We start from the raw sequence: 19130 nt of genomic DNA, 5'->3' as shown, positions 1-19130 counted from the left end.
CCCATCTGGCAGAAGTGGTGTCAGTGGCCCCAGCCCCAGCCCCAGCCCCAGCCCCAGCCCCAGCCCCAGCCAGGCAATAGTGGCAGTGGTAGTGGCAGCAGGAGCTCCAGCCCCAGCCCTGGCCAGGCAGCAATGGCAGCAGTGGCTCTGGCTCCAGCCCCAGGGCTGGATCAAGGCCACAGCCATAGCTGCTGTCTGCCTGGGGCTGGTACTCAAATTAAAGATGAGGCTTTCTCCCTCCCTCACCCCACCCCCAATGTTGAATGGGGAAAGAAACCTCATCTTGGATTCAAGTAAATATGGTCATTAACATGCATGTGTGAAACATATACAATAAACACTTGACCGTAAGATAATTATTTTTCTCTCTGATCTTACCTGGGTTAAGTCAACAAACTTGTTCCTAAAGAGTGGTAAAGATTCAATGGCTCGGATCTGTTGAATCAATTCATATCTTTTTCTAAGCTTTTCCTCTGCTTCTTCCAAAGCTTGACGAAGAAGTTCCTGGCTCTCTTCAGACACTTCCTGAACTAAAAGAATCAACTAATGTATGTTAGTTAGTTGCTGTAGGAAGTATCCTTTGAGTGTCTTTCACACATGTCAATAATGACAATAATAATACCAATCTGAATATACTTCAGGGAACAATCCTTCATTGGTGGGAGAAATGATTAGAAAAAACAAATAATTACCAGTACTTTCTGACTCTAATATCTGTGATTCTATGAAACTTATAAAGCTCACAACTAAAATATACAGTAGTTAATGTTTACGGTTGACACATTAAATTAGTATTTAGTAATTTATCTTCTAATTTAGATTGAAAAGACCAAAATGCAGGGAAATGCATACTGTTTAGTATTTAGATATATAGCTCCTATACAGAAGCAAATATTGCTAGCCTTCCAAGATGCATATACTCTAGAGACTGTATTGCGAGTAATCTCTTAGAAAGCAAAATAATGAAAATTCTTAACAGAGGAGAGTTTTTTTCTAGTGAGATCTTACCTTCTGCACTCCTCAGCTCTCAATGTTGAAGGCTGTCTATTCCTCCACTGAGTGTTAGTACAGCCTTGCGATAACATAAGCATCATGCAAGTCCCTGGGTAGAAGGATGGACCAGCCTCCTCCCCAGCCTTCATGGGTGCCTGTACACAAACTGGGAGGCTGCTCCAACGTGCTGTAATTACAGTGCGTTGGAGCAGACTTGATTAATCGAGTCTGCTGGAAGAGGCTAATTAGTGCACTCCAGCCAACCGACCTCTGCATCTCATGTATCAGCATCTCTGCACTTCAAAATGGCGTTCATGAGTTTTAGATAAAGTGCTCCTGCTGCCATTTTGAAGTGTGGGGACAAAAGATACATAAGATGCTAAGGGTGTTTTAATTAGAGCAGCTCTTGGAGTTGCTTATTTGTATACAGGCAGTCCTCGACTTACAGCATTTCAAGTTACAATGTTTCGCACTTACAACATTTATAAATTGACACCCTGTTTCAACTTTACAACGCCAGTTTCGACTTACAACACTTGATCTGATGCAATGCCATGCCAGCGAACAAGTTCGCTGAGTCGCTCATCTCCCTGGAGAACATCTGTCCAAACTTCCTTGGACATTTTCTTTAAGAAAGCAGACAAGACTCCAGAAAAACCTGCAGGCAAGACTCCTGAGAAGACTCCAGCCAAGAATCCTTCAAAAAGTCCAACCAAGAGCCTTTCAAAAAGTCCAGCAAAGTCACCTCGAATAAGTCCTTCCAAATCAATATGATTACTATTTACAATATAAATACATTAATGTAGCTATATTACTCATCTATAATTGATTGAGTACAAAATTCTGGGGTATTTTTGGTGAAAATAGGGTATTGGGCCTTGGTTCAGGAACAAATGTCCCATTTATAACATTGTTTTGTATGAGAAAATTGGTTCCGAGTTGCAATGTTTCGACTTAAGACACAGTTTTCAGTAACCAATTGTGTCTTAAGTCTGAGGACTGCCTGTACTGTATACTATACTGTACAGCTTATAATGGAGTGTAGAGATATGTATTCTAGAATTTTTCTCCTCTCCTTTCTAACAGAAGTAGGAGTCATGTGTTGAAACTGAGAAGAAATCAAGAGCAGCATGGTCTGCTATCATTTTTGCAATACGAATACCTATTTGCCGTTTGTATTTCTGGAGCTTCATTTTTGCTTGCTTCACGTTCTTGTGTCCTTCTACCACTTGTTCCACCAACTCTCTCATTTCCTTCTGTTCCTGAAGACGTCTCTCTGCATACTGGCACATCCGTTCCCCTATCTAAACCCCAAGCAAATAACAAGTCAGTAAAGCTTCTGACAGTTTTTATGCTTCAAACCATTTAAACGGTGGAAGGATACTGGTTTTGCCAGATGTTCACCTCTACAAGTAACACGTATGTTGGGGCGGGACAGAAGAGGAATCCCAATTCAGGGGTCCTGCTTCTGCCTCTGTTATAGCAACTTGTAAGGTTTGATGGAGCTCCAGGGCTAGAGCAACCTCAATAGCCAGGGAAACAAGAAACAAGCTGTTCAGAAGGCCAGAGAGAAAGCACTAAGGACAGGATGTTCCTTTTCACCATGTCCCTGGGCTTTCTCCCAATTTTTCCTAAGAGCAGATAAGGAGCTGCCCTGTGCACTGGTCCTGCTGTACTGAGAACAGTACAGCCTGACACAACCCTGGTTTTAGCTATGAGCCTGCATTGCATTTCTGTAATGCAGCGCTTAGTTCTTGGTTATGTGTGTTTGGGAGAAGAGAGGTGTTTTTTAGCCTAAAAAACTGTGCACTTGGAAATGTATTTATTTCTTGAAATAGCTGTTTGTTTAATGCATATTCTGTCATTGGGCTTCCCCAGTGAAGAGGCTCCACATAACCCAGAAAGCAAGTAAGATGAGCAAGGCAGACCTTTTCAGATTTATTTGCCTTGATTCCATTCTAACACAGTAACACAGTTACCCACATAATGATTATACTCAAAGCAAATGCATCTAATATCTAAGTGTCTGCACTTCTTAGTTACCTTACACCAGTGGTACTCAACTCCCAATTGTGGGCCAGATCCAGCTCACAGAGACTGTGGGGCTCCCCAAGGGTCCAGGAGGTAGCAGGAGGGTGGCAGGTTTAAATGCTGCTCTCCTGATGCCAGACATGTGGGGAGCATCACGGTCTGGATAATGTGGCCCTATGTGCCAGAACTTACCAGTGTGCAGCTGGATCCAGGCATGCAGGGTCAGGCTAGCATACTGGATTGCACCCATGGACCAACTTCACATGCCAATCTCAGATGGAATCTGACCTTTAGACTGGCCCCATGCTACTTATCTGGTCCCAGGACCAGAAGGCTGGTCACCATTACTTTAAACCATTTATTTCAAATATACTACAAGTTCTATTGATGTGATTTAAGGCATGAGATTCTTGCATTAGCTGCAATCTGCTGTTAAAGTAATAAAAAGTGGGCATGTCTACATGAGATGCTGACTGCAGAGTAGCCAAAAAATACTGTGCAGTAGCATGTCACAGCACAGAGTGCTAATCACCTGAACTAATCGCATGTGTAGAATATCACCTGAAGATATTCACCAGCACTACTGCACCGTAACTTCAGTTACTGCACATTTATTTAGTACTTGCTAATACAAGTACTAAATAAATGCACAGTAACAACTGTGCAGTAGCGTCTCATGTAGAGATGCTCAGTTTTGATTTAAATTCTGTATCTTGTTATCATAATAGCCTCCGTATCAATAGGAAACCCATGTCTGAGCCATTCTATAATCTCCATTACCTCTTCTCTCATTAGGTCAGCCTTCTTTTTGTTTTCCTGAATTACATTCTGGCGTGCAAGAACTGCCTCCTCATGACTCAGTTTCCCTTGAAGCCTTCTACACTCAATCTCAGCCAGCTGTTGTTCCAAATCTTTTTCGCGCATCTGCTTTTGCCACTCCAAGAATACAGATGGGTCACGGGCCCCTCGCAGCAAACTTTCAATTCTGTCAGTAGGAAAAAAACAGGATTCTGTACTGAGGGAAAGTCTTTTGGGCCCTGTCCTGATCTGCAGAACACTTATTGCTGGTTCTGAGGTTAGGTGTTGATCTTTGCCTGAAGAATCAAGGCCATTATTACTGAATCACCGAGCAAGTGCATGTTAACTTCAGCCAGAAGTGTAGGAGCATTTCCCAAAATGTAGGAAGAACAAGAGGCTGGGACACAGGTGGCTCTGCAAACAGAGAGTAGGAATACCAAGGGTAGAAGACAGTGTGTTCAGGTATGCATATGTGGCACTGGATCTACCAATAACACTCAATCCCAAGAAGAGGATAAATATTATCTATGCATAATGAACTTAGTTCTCCTATTGCTTAGACCTGCCTATGCTAGTGGGGATTCAGGAGTTATTTTTGTTTTTCATCATAGATAAGCATGAGGAGAATCAGACCCCATGTATGTATACAGGGATGTTTGGCTCAGAGCAAGGCAGGAACTTCATTTGCTTACAAACCTGAATAATTGCAATGGTGTCTTTCTACAACCTCTTGAGCACTTTTCTTTGAATTGGATGGTAGTTTTAAAAGAGCACTGATATGAAACTTTGCCTGTTGGGAGAGTTTTTTTCTATTAATTCTGTCATTCTGCATTATGGCAGTTAAGACCAACTATAACATCATTGCACTGAGACAATGAGGTCTTCAAGCTACTGGGCAAGACCTTGTCCTTATTGTTTATGCTGGACTGAGAAAGGAAAGCAGAGCCAAACCAAGAGCAAAGGCTGTGTGTAGGCGAAACGAGAGGTGTGTGCGCATGACAGTTTAAAGCAGGCTAGATGCTTTTGCACTGCTTTAATGGTGTTGGTGTTTGCATGCCTTGGCGGTTTATTGTGCATTAATTCCAGCTGCTGTAGGAAATTCGGCGGCATAATGCACCTTAAATGACTTGGGGCGCAGCAAATAAAAACTCCTTCAAGAGAAGCAGTGAGTCTGATCCCCCTCCCCCTGAGCCTGCCTGCCTGAGCTGTGTGGGGGCCCAGTGCTCCCCTCTGCAGCTGCGGTGCCCTCTGGGACTGCCTGAGCTGGGTACCTGCAGGTACATGCTGCAGGGGGGGCCACTGGCACCGCTGCTGTGGAGGGAAGCACCAGCACCCGCCCCCCGCAATCCAGAGACTGCTCTGCCTGCCAGAAGCTCAACCTCCCCTCCCCGCTGGAGAGGCAGGTAAGTCAGCAGGGTGTGTGTACAACACAGGGGTTTAATCAGCCCTAAATTGAAGCGGTGTTTTTTAAAACCCACCATTTCAATTTAGGACCCCTGTTTTGTCTACACAGGCCCAAAGACACCATAGCAATCCTGATGTGAAAGGAAGACTGGCTTGGAGCCTTGGAAAAGGGCACCAGTGCACACTGAACTGCAACTTGTTACTGCTCTCAAATGGGAGGATGCATTGTGTGCTGCTAACCATTATGCACACAAGGAGCACAGTAGTAAAATTGGGGAGGGGGAAGAGCAGGGCACCAGCCCCAGGCTCTGACTATGAGGAGGTGCCAGAATGAGAACTTCATTTTGTATGCTGCAAAAAAACTCTTTGGATTCATATAGCATCTACTCATGATGGGGAAACAGAACAGTGCATCTACACGTGCAATTAATGTGACTGAATAAACTATGGGGCAAATTGCACTGCAGCAAACCACTCCCAGGCACAGTGTCTACATGTGTGCCCAGGACAGCAGCAAATTGAGCCAGGGAGGAGAAGTTTAGGTCAGGGCTGCTCCTGCCCTGCTCTGCTCCCCTGCAGCCATCAGGGGAAGCTCCAGGCTCTGACTGCAGCTGCCTAGGTACCAGCCCTGGACTGGCAGAGGGCCCAGGGGTCAGCCCTGTGATCTGGCTGGTGGTGGTAGTGTGGCGCTGGCATCTGGGGGGCAGCCCCAGGCTGGAAGAGGGCACAGGAGTGGGGACAGGGTTAGGCCCAAGTAGCAGGTGGTTGCGTTGGGTGATGGAGGAGCTGGCTGTGCCACGAGGCTCCTGCAGCTGCTGAGTCATGTGGCTAGGCTGTAAGCAGGAGTGTGGTCCCTTGCTGGCTGGGCTGATCAGGCACAATTTGCTCCCAGGTAGGCATCTGCAAAGTAAATAACTCCATAGTAGGATAGTACCTATATTTACAAATACTACCCTGCTGCAATGTTTATTAGTTTTCTGCAACCTAGTAGCACTGCATGTGTAGATGCAAGACGTTTACTGTGGAGCTAATTAGGCAACTGCAGTAAACATCTCATGTAGACGCATCCAATGAGTGACAAATTAACTCAGAATAAATTCCTGAGACTCATATTTTTCAATCCGCCAGGGCCCAAAGGTCAGTTCCTCAGCTTATGTCTATCAATGTAGCTCCACTGAAGTCAGTGGAGCTACAAGGAATGACAGCAGGCTAGAATCTAGCAGCAAATGGAAACAGAATGTGTGACAAATATAAAAAATGAATGACACCAAACACATTATTGAAGCAGGACTCTTAATGTTGAAGGACTGACCCCTTAGCAGACAGAACTCACTCAGTGGCCCAGATTTCATTATACTCCACTGTAATAAGGATGGGCTGCTGGATTTATATGGAACACAGGTGGACTTTGGACTAAAATGAGTGACATCCTTCAAAATGAGGGATATTTGACAGGTATGAGTTTAAACCTTATATTCAGCATGTTTACCCCAGAACCTTTTTGGAGGTCAGATGCTTCTTAAGAGGTTACTAATGTTTAGTGATCAGCCTGCTAGTCTGGGTGGATGATTTGTAATAATAACTCAACATAACATTTTATAGCTTTTAACTCTGTTGAAATTACTACTGTTAACTTCTATACTTCAAGTGAAAGAACACAACTTGCATTGTTTATTCAGTAGTCACTCTCTCCTCCATTACCCCAACAATTAATGGGTCAGTTGAAACAAAGGCTTTTAAATAATGCATATCCAGAATCTTTTATTATAATGGAAATAAGTGTGTGTGTATAAAAATAAAAGTTTGACTAGGAAATTCTAAGTGCAATAGACCACATTGAGGTCAGATGTAATTGTACTGATGGAAATGGAGATGAATTTGTCTTAATATTTTTTCTTGAATGGTCATGCATATATAGTCTATAAGTATACATCTGTTACGCATGTCTGGATGTGTATCTGTGTAACTATTTACCCAGAAAAAGGTGTTTGTATATATAAAATAGGAATGTACAAGTGGGCACTAGCTGGAATTAGAAGATAGACACACTGTACTATATTTACAATAAAATGAAATAATTCCTTGACAATTCAGTGTAGACATTAAATTTTATTCCAATCTGTTCATTATTAATCATGCATGTTGTTAGAACATTTTCATAAAGCTTTACACAAAATGCACTATATTAGCTTAATTAGACTTTACTTAACCTCTTGAATTGTACTCTTTACAATACAATTCTTTTATATCAAGGGATGTATAAAATGGACCTGGAAAATATTATTTACAGTAAGTACCTGTTGAGCTCTTGTTCCATTTTCCGCTGGTAGAGGGCACCCTCTCTTAAGATCGCTGCTGCATTTAATTTAATAGGTACATTGTCAATCTGTCAGGAAAATGAGTTTATATATTACAGTTAGCCATGTAAATCATAAAATAGTGTATAGCACCATTTCAAGAGGTTATATAAATCAGTTCTCTGTAATTCAATCACTTTCAATCACCTTCAAGACAAGGAATACATTTGCTCCAAGCAGTAATCTGACATTCTCAATGAAATTGCATGCTGTTCATAAACCACTCGAGCTGCTAAAGACATCAGTAAGGTCCCTCAAGTAGATTATAAGTTTGTAATCACTCTTGGACCATGTCCTAGCCTATATAATGTGTTCACTTCTTTTTAATTTTTTTAATAGTTCACTTATTCCTACATATGGAAACATTGCACTAGGAGTTGATTTGGAAAAAATATACAACCCACTTCCAACACAAAACATTTTGTGTGCCCACCTCTGGATGAACTGAAAGGAAGGAACCTCAGACCAATATCCAAGTCAGTCATATGCAGTACCTTTCATTAGAGGATCTCAAAAAATTATTTGCAACTATTAATTGACTGAATCTTAATATGCTTCTACAAAATGGTATTTCTATATGGATAAAAAGAAGTACAGATTTCATTGACTTTCAGGGTTGCAGACAGAGATACTGGACAGATGAGACTAAATCCTGTGGCTGCTTCACCATCCCTCTTCGGAGCAGGTATTGCCAGAGAAGCGATTACCAGATAACTCCTGGTACTGAGAGAGGCAGTGGAGCAGGCACTATGCCAGCCAGGGATAGCTCTGACACAAGTAGAGTCTTCAGAAAGCCAGATCCATCAGCTTTACAGCTACACACAAATGGGCCCAAATATAATTTGAATAACATAAAATACAGACAACAGTACTGAATTAAGTGAAGTTAGTAACAATCGCCCATGTAGTTTGGAAATTCAGTAAGTGGAGGTGAATAGTATAATTTTTCTACATAAGGGGGGAAACTAGACAAGCACACCTATGAAATGTATTTACCAACCTGCTTCTTAATGCAATAAGTGAGCACTCCCAAAGTGTGGAAAAGGAGACAACATTAAATGTCCTTTCTCTTTTTTACCTTCATCAGCCTTCAGTTTTTTCAGCATCTTGTGTTCTCACTCTTCTTTTTTTTTCCCTTTTTTTGGTCCAACTCCTATCCTTTCTCTATGTGTCTGCATCGTGTATACGCTCTCCCTCCATCTTTTTTTTTATATTGTACTGGCTCTAAACTGAAACTTTTCCTTGAAATATGTGGATACTTTGATGCTTTTGTAAATTGCTTGTTCATTCTCCTTTCATGTTTTATAATTGTATAGAAAAGTGGCCAAGATCCCTAATTGAAATGATTACAGGGCTAATTTTCACTTGGAAATTCCCCATTTTATTTTATTAAAAAGAAATATGGTTAAATGAAATGCAGTTAAACTGCCAGGACCCACAAGATATGTGACAGAAAGTACAAAGAAAGAATCTGAATGGAATCTTCAACGTCTTATGTTACCAGCGCTATCTGTTATCGGTGCTATCTGAATTTCACTTTATTCTTTTTGGTCATGTGATTCCTTCCTTCTTTTCAACCAAGGAAAAATGGAAGCAATATGACAACATGCAGACCATGCTAATGCCTGTGCAAAAAATAATTCAGTATTTCTGCCTAATGAACATGCTATTTCTTACCTAAACCAATAAATATGTAGGGAGCAAGACCTCATATGAGCACTATGCAGGCCGAGTCAAAGTAATGAGGCACTTACTGTCACACAGCCAGCATGGGGAAAAAAGAATAAAGATTTTATAACAGCAGTGGTAAATAATTTTTGGCTGCACATCATAAAGATGCCTGACTGAAATGAGAAAATGTGCTTATTGTACAATGGCTGTTCTAACTCAAAGGTAAATGAATGTAGGAAAACTGTAAACTGACCTTAATCTGCTTAAAATTTATATAATTTGATTTTCTTTGAGAAGGGGTTCGTGACCTGCTTACTAGCATGTTGGAGAGAAAGTCTTCCTAGATCTTCTCAATTATGTTTTGGGAAACAAAGGACTAGCAGGAGGGAGGGTGAGGAGAGTTTAGACTATATTTAAGGCTCGTAAACACTAACCTTATCTCATCTATGAAAGTAATAGTAATCACATGAAAATCATGTAACTAACCTTCAAGGCAAATGTGTTTAGATGAGATAAATGTGACTGAGCTACTGGAAAAAGGTACCTGAAAAAATTAAAAGTGTTCCTGACCACTTTAATAGGACACTAGATTCATATTTTTAGTTTATGGAATGTAAGCAGACAGTTTAAATAACAATATGCACACTGATACATTTAAATGTTTTAGATTATATGTCATACTTCTCAGACAGAAATTTTCTGTCCTTCTCAGACAGAAAAATACTGTAGGTTTTGTGTTTGTATGTTGTAAATGTGTGTGTTTGTAAAAGTGTGTATATTGTAAATGTTTCCATAGGTGCTTATTTCTCTTCAGAGTGAGAAGGGAACTGGGTCTTAATTCTTTACAAAACTACTAAAACAAGGGCTATGAGTATGATGGATTTTATGACTTCAGTGCATGTTTAAGGGAAGCTAGACAGACAAACACATTTGTCCATCTTATGTAAGGAAGCTGTTAAAATGGTTATAGCTCTCTGATGGATCTGGATTTGAACTAGTGACATAGAAGTGAAGGTTTTAAGTCCCTTTAATGCCATCCTGTTTTCAGACCACCTAAGGTAGGACTACTGATGGCATTAGAATTGTGCCTTTTTGCACTAGTACTAATTCTGCCCCTATGATTTTCAAGCTACAGTATTCAATCCTAACATTTATCATTTTGAAATGTTACTTACCTTGCCTTGGATCTTTTGAGCCTGGAATTCTGGTTTATTCTTAACCTCAGATGCATTCTGCAAGTCATCCAACATTTATTTTCTTTTGCTTCAGAAATATCAATTTCAAATACTACGAAAAAATGTCTTTATTAAGGATATCACAAATTGTATCTGAAATATTACTCCCCTTAGAATAGCAAATGTTATCACCTGGGACAAGCTCCTGCAAACATTGCATCTTTGAAATCTGTTATGCACCCCAAACTCTGAGACTTCTGCATACTTAATAATTGCAGAATAAGGTCTTGAGAAAAGGCATTGCAAAGATTACTTAATTACCGGGAAATGTATTGAAATGGCTAAAATGATTAAATAAAAAAGCAAGCTTGGTAAAGAAATGTGGACTCTGGAATGCTATCTAAATACCATAAACACAGCCTGTTCTTAATTCATTGTCTCCACAAACATTTGCATTCAAGTTATGTCAAAGGAAATCTCCTGAAATTATTTGCTATATGTGGAATTCTGATGACAGGGAATTGCATTCTATGCTATTAGCTACAAAGGCTCAATTGAAAGTGCTTGGAAACCATAGTGATGAGTACAGTATAAATGGTATGTAGATGTGGTACTACAATGATCAAGGGCATGATTTATACCTCTGAATTAGGAATCATATAATCAAACCAAGAATTCTGCGGCTGCTTCTACTCAGCTGTGGCCTTTCAAAAGAATGGAAAAGTCCCTTAATGGGTGAAGGGAGAGCAGCTAGAACGGCCAGCTGCTGGAGTAGAATTAAAAGCAGGCTGGGAGTTTCAGGGTGGGAGAGAGCACTGAAGTACTCCAGGATCTCTGTGTTAGGTAAACTCCATTCTCAAGGTTTAAATAAAGTGATAGTAGCATCATTTCAACCCAAAGAACAATGAGAATCTTCTTGGTGCTCAGAAAGGATTTTATAGATTTTATTGATTTTTATTTACAAATGTTTTTTAACCTACCTTTCTTTTATCAAGCTTGGAGAATGCACACTTGAACTTGTTAACATTAGCTTCCAGCACCAGATGCTGAAAAAAAATAAAACATTGTATTTAAAAAAGACCATTTTAAATCTTCATTGTGGAACTTAAGAACCTCTATTTTTTCTGTGGATTAAAGGACTTCACATTTACATGGGCTGGTGCATCAGGGAACTACAGACCAGTCAGCTTCACCTCAGTCCCTGGAAAATTCATGGAGCAGGTCCTCAAATAATTCATTTCTAAGCACTTGGAGGAGAAGGTGATTAGGAACAGTCAGCGTGGATGTCATGCTTGACCAACCTGATTGTTTTCTATGAGATAACGGGATACGGTAAAAGCAGTGGACATAATATACCTTGACTTTAGCAAGGCTTTTGATACAGTCTCTCACAGCAATCTTGCAAGCAAGCTGAGGAAGTATGGGTTGGATGAATGGACTTTAAGGTGGATAGAAAGCTGCCTGGATTGTCAGGTTCAATATCTAGCTGGCAGCTGGTATCAAGTGGAGTGCCCCTGGGGTTGGTCCTGGGGCCAGTTTTGTTCGATATCTTCATTAAAGATCTGGAAGATGGGATGGATTGCACCCTCAGTAAGTTCGTGGATGACACCAAGTTGGGGAGGAATAGTAGATACACTGGAGGGTAGGGCTAGGATTTAGGATGACCTAGATAAATTGGAGGCGTGTGTCAAAAGGAATCTCATGAGGTTCAACAAGGACAAGTATAAAGTCTTGCACATAGGACAGAAGAATCCCATGCACCGCTACAGCCCAGGGACAGACTGGCTAAGCTGCAGCTGTCCAGAAAAGGACATGGGGGTTACAGTGGACAATAAGCTGGATAAGGGTCAGCAGGGTGTCCTTGTTGCCAAGAAGGCTAACAGCAAACTGGACTGCATTAGTAGAAGAGTTGCCAGCGGACTGAGGAAGTAATTATTCTCCTCTATTCTGCACTGGTAAGGCCACAGCTGGAGTAGTGTGTCCAGTTTTAGGCTCCCCACTACATAAAAGATGTGGACAAGTTGGAGAGAGTCCAGCAGAGAGCAACATGGTGAGGAGGCTGGGGGACATGACTTCTGAGACGAGGCTGAGGGAACTGGGTTAATTTAGTCTGCAGAAGACGAGACTGGGGGGCAGGGGAGGGGGTGGCATTGACAGCAGCCTTTAACTACCTGAAGGGTGGTTACAAAGAGGATGGAGCTAGACTGTTATCAGTGGTGACAGATGACAGAACAAGGAACAATGGTCTCAAGTTGCACCAAGGGAGGTTTAGGCTGGATATTAGGAAAAAGTCTCTCACTAGGAGGGTGGTAAAGCACTAAAATGGGTTACCTAGAGAGGTGGTGGGATCTCCATTCTTGGAGGTTTTTAAGGCCCTACTCAACAAAGCCCTGGCTGGAATGATCTAGTAGGGGATGGTCCTGCTTTGAGCAGGGGGTTGGACTAGATGTGACCTCCTGAGGTCCTTTCCAACCCTAATTTTCTATTATTCTATTACTCTGCTTTCACTGGATGGAGTCTGGAATTACCATTTACATGAATTTTCACCCTTGGACAAAGACATGCTTTAAACCTCTGGTTCTGCAATGAACTCCACTTTTGTGGACCTCTGTACAGAGCTCCAGTGTAAGGGTCTGCCCATGCAAAGCTCACAGAAAAACTTCAATGGAGAGCCTCATCATTACTGGTGACACCTAATTACCAGATTTGTGATCACGTGACAAGCAAAATGATTTTCTGCTCTTGAGGACTGTGGAGGCTGAAGAAAGGTCTAGCGTCTAGACTGCTCCATGAGGCATATAAATGAGTCGTTCCTTCTTTTACTAAGTGCCCCATTTTGCTAGTCTTTGGACAATTCCATTTTCTTTGTAAATTGCAGCCTAGGAAGAATTGGTTTTCAGAGTGCTGATGTTAAGCTGGACAGTAGATGGGTGCGTGGCACCAGCACTATCATAAAATGTACAGAAAGAAGCCTCTGATGCTTTCACCCTTTTCTACAGTTGCTGACACATGTTACTCGCAGTGTCAGCTATTATATTTGCAACTCTACTTAGGAACAAGCAACGTTTCTGAAGGCATTTTTCTTTTCAGGAACCACAATTACAGCTCATTTAGTGAATAGTCTGGGAAATGACCTTTATGAATGCTTTGGATGCCTTTTATGCCATTTTAGAGGCGACAAAATTTGCTGCTATTGCAGCTTCACTTTTGGCTGTGGCTTTGCTTTGTGTTGCTTGCATTCACACATCTGCTTTGCTAGGGAATGTGGCTGCTAGTTAAGTGATTTTACAGTTATCATGGATTTTTGACAATACTGATACTGTGCTTTGCTTCTTTCTCCTTCCAATCCCTCCATGTAGTGGGATTGGAACACAAGTTGGCATGCAGATACAGAGGCACGTTCTGTACAATGCAGAAATGACAAAAGGGTAAGAAATAAAGCAATGTTACTGGAAAGTGAAGTCTCTTAAAGAAACACCAAGATCCCAGTAATTAAATGGGGCAGCAAAAGGAAGGACAAAGGGAAAGCTTGCCCTAAAGAAACAACACGGGCAGTTCAGTATGTACTACGGCTTGGGAAAAGAACCAAATGCATCTTACACAAGGACACAGAGAGGCCAATACAATGATGAATGGTTTTGTACCAGGCAGCAAAAGCTAAAGCAAGGCACTGGTAGAGTGAGGTGGGAACATACAGATAAAACAACGTCCAATCACATAACTTTTATATAACACCTGCATACAGCGATTGCAGTTTGGGGAGAAGAGAGTGGGAGTTGGTATGTAATTAATTTCTTCCAAGAAGTAGACAACAGCAATCTGCCTTAAATCTAATAGGAGCTAACTTATTTACCAGGATTTATTTCAAAATCAGTATCAATGCATGTAACCAAGTGTTTGCTTGTGTGAGGGTACTTCCCAGGCCTCCCCCACAAGCCCGCCCTTCTACCACATGTTCTGCTGGTTGGTACATTCATACCAAATTCTTCCTCTCATAGCCTGCTCTGGGGAGAAGTTCCCAGGTCTAGGCAGCATCATGCACTGCAGGGGAGCCAGTACTTGGGGATGCTCTCTATTTGTCTCAGGGAGCACACACAAAACTGTAACATTGGCTTCTAAGCTGTAATTGTTAGGCAATGCATCAAATATTTGCAGGGGAAATGAAGGAGCAGCTTTTCTCCGAGGGATGTTTCTCCCCATAGAGCCAGGAAAATCACCCTAATACTGATTCCCCTGCCACATGGCTGAAGAAGGCAAGCAGGGCTCAGAGGAACAGCACCTCTTCTTCCCCTAATGGAGACAGGAGAAGCAAAAATGTATGGTAGGAAAACCCACAGAGGCTTCACTACAGAAGTAAGGAAAATAGTGTTGACCCTTGTGAGGGGGAAAGTAGGAGCAGTGGGAAGTAGCTTCCGAAGGTAGGGGCAGTGGAGATGCAGTGTGGAGTACCTCCAAATGGATCATCACAACACTTTCCCTTCAGTACCTCCTTAGCACAGCAGCCAGGCCTGGGCGGAGGGTGAGAGTCGTTACTGAGGTACGAAGCATGTGGGAGCTTCTGTGACATCTCCATACCCTGGGTTCCTTCACAAAGTTGATTCAGTCACTGGGCAAAACTGAGCGCTGAGGTTACAATAAGTGAATGATTCCAACCCAGTGAAAGGCCAATATTGACCAGCCACATTATGCCATGGTTTCATTCAAAATAGCAGCATTCCTAATATTATAGCTTGTGTTTGTATTAGAGAGGAAACTCTCTGCTCCAGAGAGCTTAAAACAGAATAGAGAAGACAGAGTTTGGGTGAGGGAAGAGACTGATTAGAAAGAGGGACCTTCGTGGCTTCAGGGCAGGGTACCTGGGTCAGCAGCTGCAGAAGCAAAATTGCCCTGGACAGTACCCTACAGCCATAATAACTGCAATGTGTCTTACAGCATGTGGATGGAGGAAGGAAGGATTACTAGGAGATCCCATTGCACTTACTTCTGCTTTTTGGCGGTTTTGGCGTTTGATTTCCTCTAGATGCCGTTTTTCCTTTGGAGGTTTGTAGGTGCTCTGAGGAACCTATATTAGAAAGCAATAATCTCTGTAATAAAGGGCACAAAGGACTGAACAACAAAAGCAATGAGACTTTGTGGAGAAAGAATTATCTTTAACGTAAAGTTACAACAGTTATTTTGAGAAATGCTGATTGCTTTTCTGTTACTGCCAGCAACTAAAAGGTGATGTTTAGCTATAAAAACCTCTATTTGCCTGGAGCTGGCCAGGCTTTCCAATTCTGCATTCTTGGCCCTAGCCAAAAAGCCAGACAGAAGAGAAAAAAGAAATCCATCACTGCCACAAAAAGGCAAAAGGGAAAGACCTGGCCTCTGCTTCCCAGAAGATGAGAAGGGAGGGATCAACTGGCCAGATGCAGAAATAGGCCCACAGGTCTCCTATGAACACCTCTGGTCCCACAATATTCACTGGTGAAGTGTGCTCTTTGTGGGGTAGAGTTATTTGGGGATGGAGAATCTCCCAGTATCACTCAGAGATTTGAAGAAGCACTGAGATACTGGGACGTGATGGGGTATAACAGTCAGGGAAAGATGAAGGGCTATGCCTGGGGTAGCTGCAGTGCATGGGGCAGCACTGGGCTGCTGCGGTGCTGATCACGAAGGTGCAGTCAGCGGCTGCTGTGGTGTCGGTTATTTCTGTATGCTTTGATAAAGGCAGCGCCTGGGGCTGTTGCCTCACTCATGCCCCCTCCAGTTATGCTACAGTTTACTTGTTTGTCACAGGATCCAGTAGGAGATTTCAGGGACAGGTGTGCCCAGCATTGACTGAGGCCAAGGCTGTTTGGGATTTCAGTCTTTTCTGTTCAGGGGAATTGCTTTGTTCTGTGCTACTTGTGAGTTCTGGGTTGAAATGATAGTGTGTCCTTGGGAAAGGAAATGGACTTGGAAAAGCACTTCCCCATGTGGGCAGGATAGCCCTATGTGAGTAAGATAGCTTAACAGTTGACAGGATGCGTGCTGAAGTAGATGCCTTTTTTACAAAATGGTCTAGCTCAACCAGGGTCAGCAATTACTCGTTGTTGGTTAAAATGCTATGCCCTGTACTGTGGAGCAGTCATACTAGGTGATCCCTTTTGGCCTTACAGTCCTTGAACTCTAAACATCTAGACTGTCATGCACCTGATAGCTATGACATGCACCGAAGTGTGGACAAGACCTCCACTGGTTTTGCGAATTTACATCACTGTGCACATGGTAAATGCTTATAAAGTTAGTGACTCAAAATGCTTTGCAAACAATGAAATAAGACCCCCACCATTCCTCAATAGTAGCCAAGAAGTATTACTGCAATTTTATGAGGAAACTAGGACCCAGAGAGGTTGCAGACAGTCATGCTAGGAGACAGTGTCCACGTTTCCTCTTTCTTCCTCAGAGGTGCTTTATCAACTGGCCACTCACTCCCCACCCTTTTCTAAGTCAAGAAGTTCCTTTCCCTTCTTCAGAAATTGCCATGCTTATTCCTTGTGTGTAATTTAAGGAATTGAAACACTTCAATCAGCTTTGTTTTTAAAATGATGCTAGCCTCATTCTGCACTCAGATACCATGTAATTTTGCACTCAGATACCATGGTGACAAGCACTAGGCTGACAGCGATTCCCCTTTATAACACCCACCAAACACCCTGCATTCCCTCAGAGTTACGTGAAGGAGAGGACGAATAAATACCTCAGACAAGTCGTTTTCTACAAGGTCTAACACTAAATATCAGCTTGTTCTAACTTAAAGGCAAAGTTGTGACTAAATCCTTTGCAAGTAAAAAGGCAGGGAGAAAGAAGCCTCCTTTCCACTCGTCTCCTCTAGGCAGTGCCAAGGTGCCACTGTGCTTTGTGGACTACTTTTTTCTGGTGCTCCATCAAGGTGCTACCCATCACAAGAGGGTTAGAAAAGGTGTTAAGAGGGATGGGCCATGATCCCTGTAACCAGGGCCTCTGCCCATCGCTTCAAGAGGGAAAGAGCAGCCGAGCTAAAAGCTAGTTCTATTGGACTGAGCAGCCAGGTAACAGCAGGGCAGCAGGAGCAGGAGGCTTATCTGGGCTAAGAGGAAACATCTGCATGTTGTGGAGGAGCCACGGGACTAGGAAGGTGGTACTCAGGGGATACAAGCTCAGCTCCTGTGCTGGAGTGAGGAGTACAGCCCTGCACTCTGCAGGCAGAGGTGCTCCAGGAGAAAGAGGTTACAGGCAACAGACCCGCAGGCACTTCCAGTTCTCTAGAGCATAGTTTCTCAATCTGTGGTATGTGTACCCCTGGGGGTACGCGAGAACCAGGCAGGGGATATGTGGGTACCCCAACACTCTCTCTCTCTCTCACACGGCACTTTAAATCCCCCAGTAATAATTTGGTGTGCTGTGCTTTGCACGGCACTGGGTTCAGCCCTCCTAGCTTTGGGCAACGTCACCTCTAGCCCATGTATGTATTTGAGTTGTGTACCCTTGGTGTAAAAGGTGGCAACCCTATCCACACCAGACATCTGTCATATTACGGCCTTAAATAAACAGCCCTTCTTCCAACATATAGGACATATTAGTCTGTAAATATAAAATCTCCTGGAAAATTGAGTGTTGGGGTACTTATTAACATTTTCAGAAGTTAGGGGGTACTTGCTACTTAAAAGGTTGAGCAACACTGCTCTAGAGGGCTGGAAGGAGACAGCCAAGAGGGGAGTATAAAGAGCTGGGGGACAGTGACCTAGAGCAGTTTGATTTTAGCTGTAAACAGTTTGTTTGTGTCTTGTTTTATGTATATAACCAGAGGACTGGGTGGTTTGGAGGCCATGCAGCAGGTGCCAGGAGACACAATGTCAGGGGTTCCCAACCTTTTTAGACCGTGGACTGGCAAACCACAGACTGGAAATGACTGGCATACTCTGGACCAGCCAACCCTTTGTTATACTCAGTATAAAAAGGGGTTGGCTGCCAGCCTGCAGTATGCCAGTCACTTCCGGACTTCCAGTCTGGCAGCTGACCCTCCCGCAGACTGGAAGTCAACCCTTCGTGGCCTGATACTGGGCTGTGGCCTGGGGATTGGGAACCTCTGCTGTAGGTCTTCAGCCCTGCACAGGGCAGGGGTGCAGTGGGACTGAATTCAAGGAGTCAAACTCTGACACTGTGGGCCACACCTGAGGGCCTCACTGAGAGAAGAGAGGCCAAGGCCAGAAAGGCTGAGGCTCTGACAAAGAGAGTAGTGCCCAAGGTACTTCATTGAGATGAGGAGATTAGTGGGCGAGGCACTGGGGTCCTTGAGGGCAGAGGAACTCAGTGTCCAAGACGAGTGGTCGTTCCTTAAGGAAACAATACTCAGGGCCCAAGGGGTGTCCATCCCGACAAGAAGCAAGGGGGGCAGGAGTGTCCGAAAGCCCCCCTGGCTCACCAAGGGCGTCCGGGACTGCCTGCTTGCCAAAAAGGCGGTGTACGCCCGGTGGAAGGGGGGTGAAATCTCCAAAGAGGAGTATACCTCCTCTGCTCGGGCCTGTAGGCGAGCTGTTAGGAAGGCCAAGGCGGACATAGAGCTCGGATTAGCGTCCAAGATTAAGGATAACAAAAAGTCCTTTTTCAAATATATTGGGAGGATGAAGAAGGCGCCGGGTAATGTGGGACCCCTGCAGGATACGCTGGGCAATCTGGTGGTTGCGTCAGAGGAGAAAGC

At 43.1% G+C, this 19130-nt stretch overlaps 1 protein-coding gene across 2 annotated transcripts in view; it reads right to left on the bottom strand.

The window, feature by feature from the left end:
* CFAP99 (cilia and flagella associated protein 99) overlaps nt 1-19130 on the bottom strand; it is a 151367-nt gene that overhangs the window by 43676 nt on the left and 88561 nt on the right. For both annotated transcript variants that reach the window (XM_019526492.1, XM_019526491.1), the window contains exons 7-13: nt 15411-15491; nt 11410-11475; nt 10430-10486; nt 7524-7612; nt 3805-4009; nt 2156-2297; nt 379-530 (exon numbers count right to left, since the gene is read on the bottom strand). In XM_019526492.1, the coding sequence (XP_019382037.1) occupies nt 379-530; nt 2156-2297; nt 3805-4009; nt 7524-7612; nt 10430-10486; nt 11410-11475; nt 15411-15491 (792 nt within the window). The remainder of the gene's footprint in view (nt 1-378; nt 531-2155; nt 2298-3804; nt 4010-7523; nt 7613-10429; nt 10487-11409; nt 11476-15410; nt 15492-19130) is intronic.

Source organism: Gavialis gangeticus, unplaced genomic scaffold, assembly GCF_001723915.1.
Source record: "Gavialis gangeticus isolate Ggan-Ray unplaced genomic scaffold, GavGan_comp1, whole genome shotgun sequence".
Lineage (NCBI taxonomy): Eukaryota > Metazoa > Chordata > Crocodylia > Gavialidae > Gavialis > Gavialis gangeticus.
Note: the sequence above shows the minus strand (reverse complement) of the source record. Positions and strands in the feature narration are given on the sequence as shown.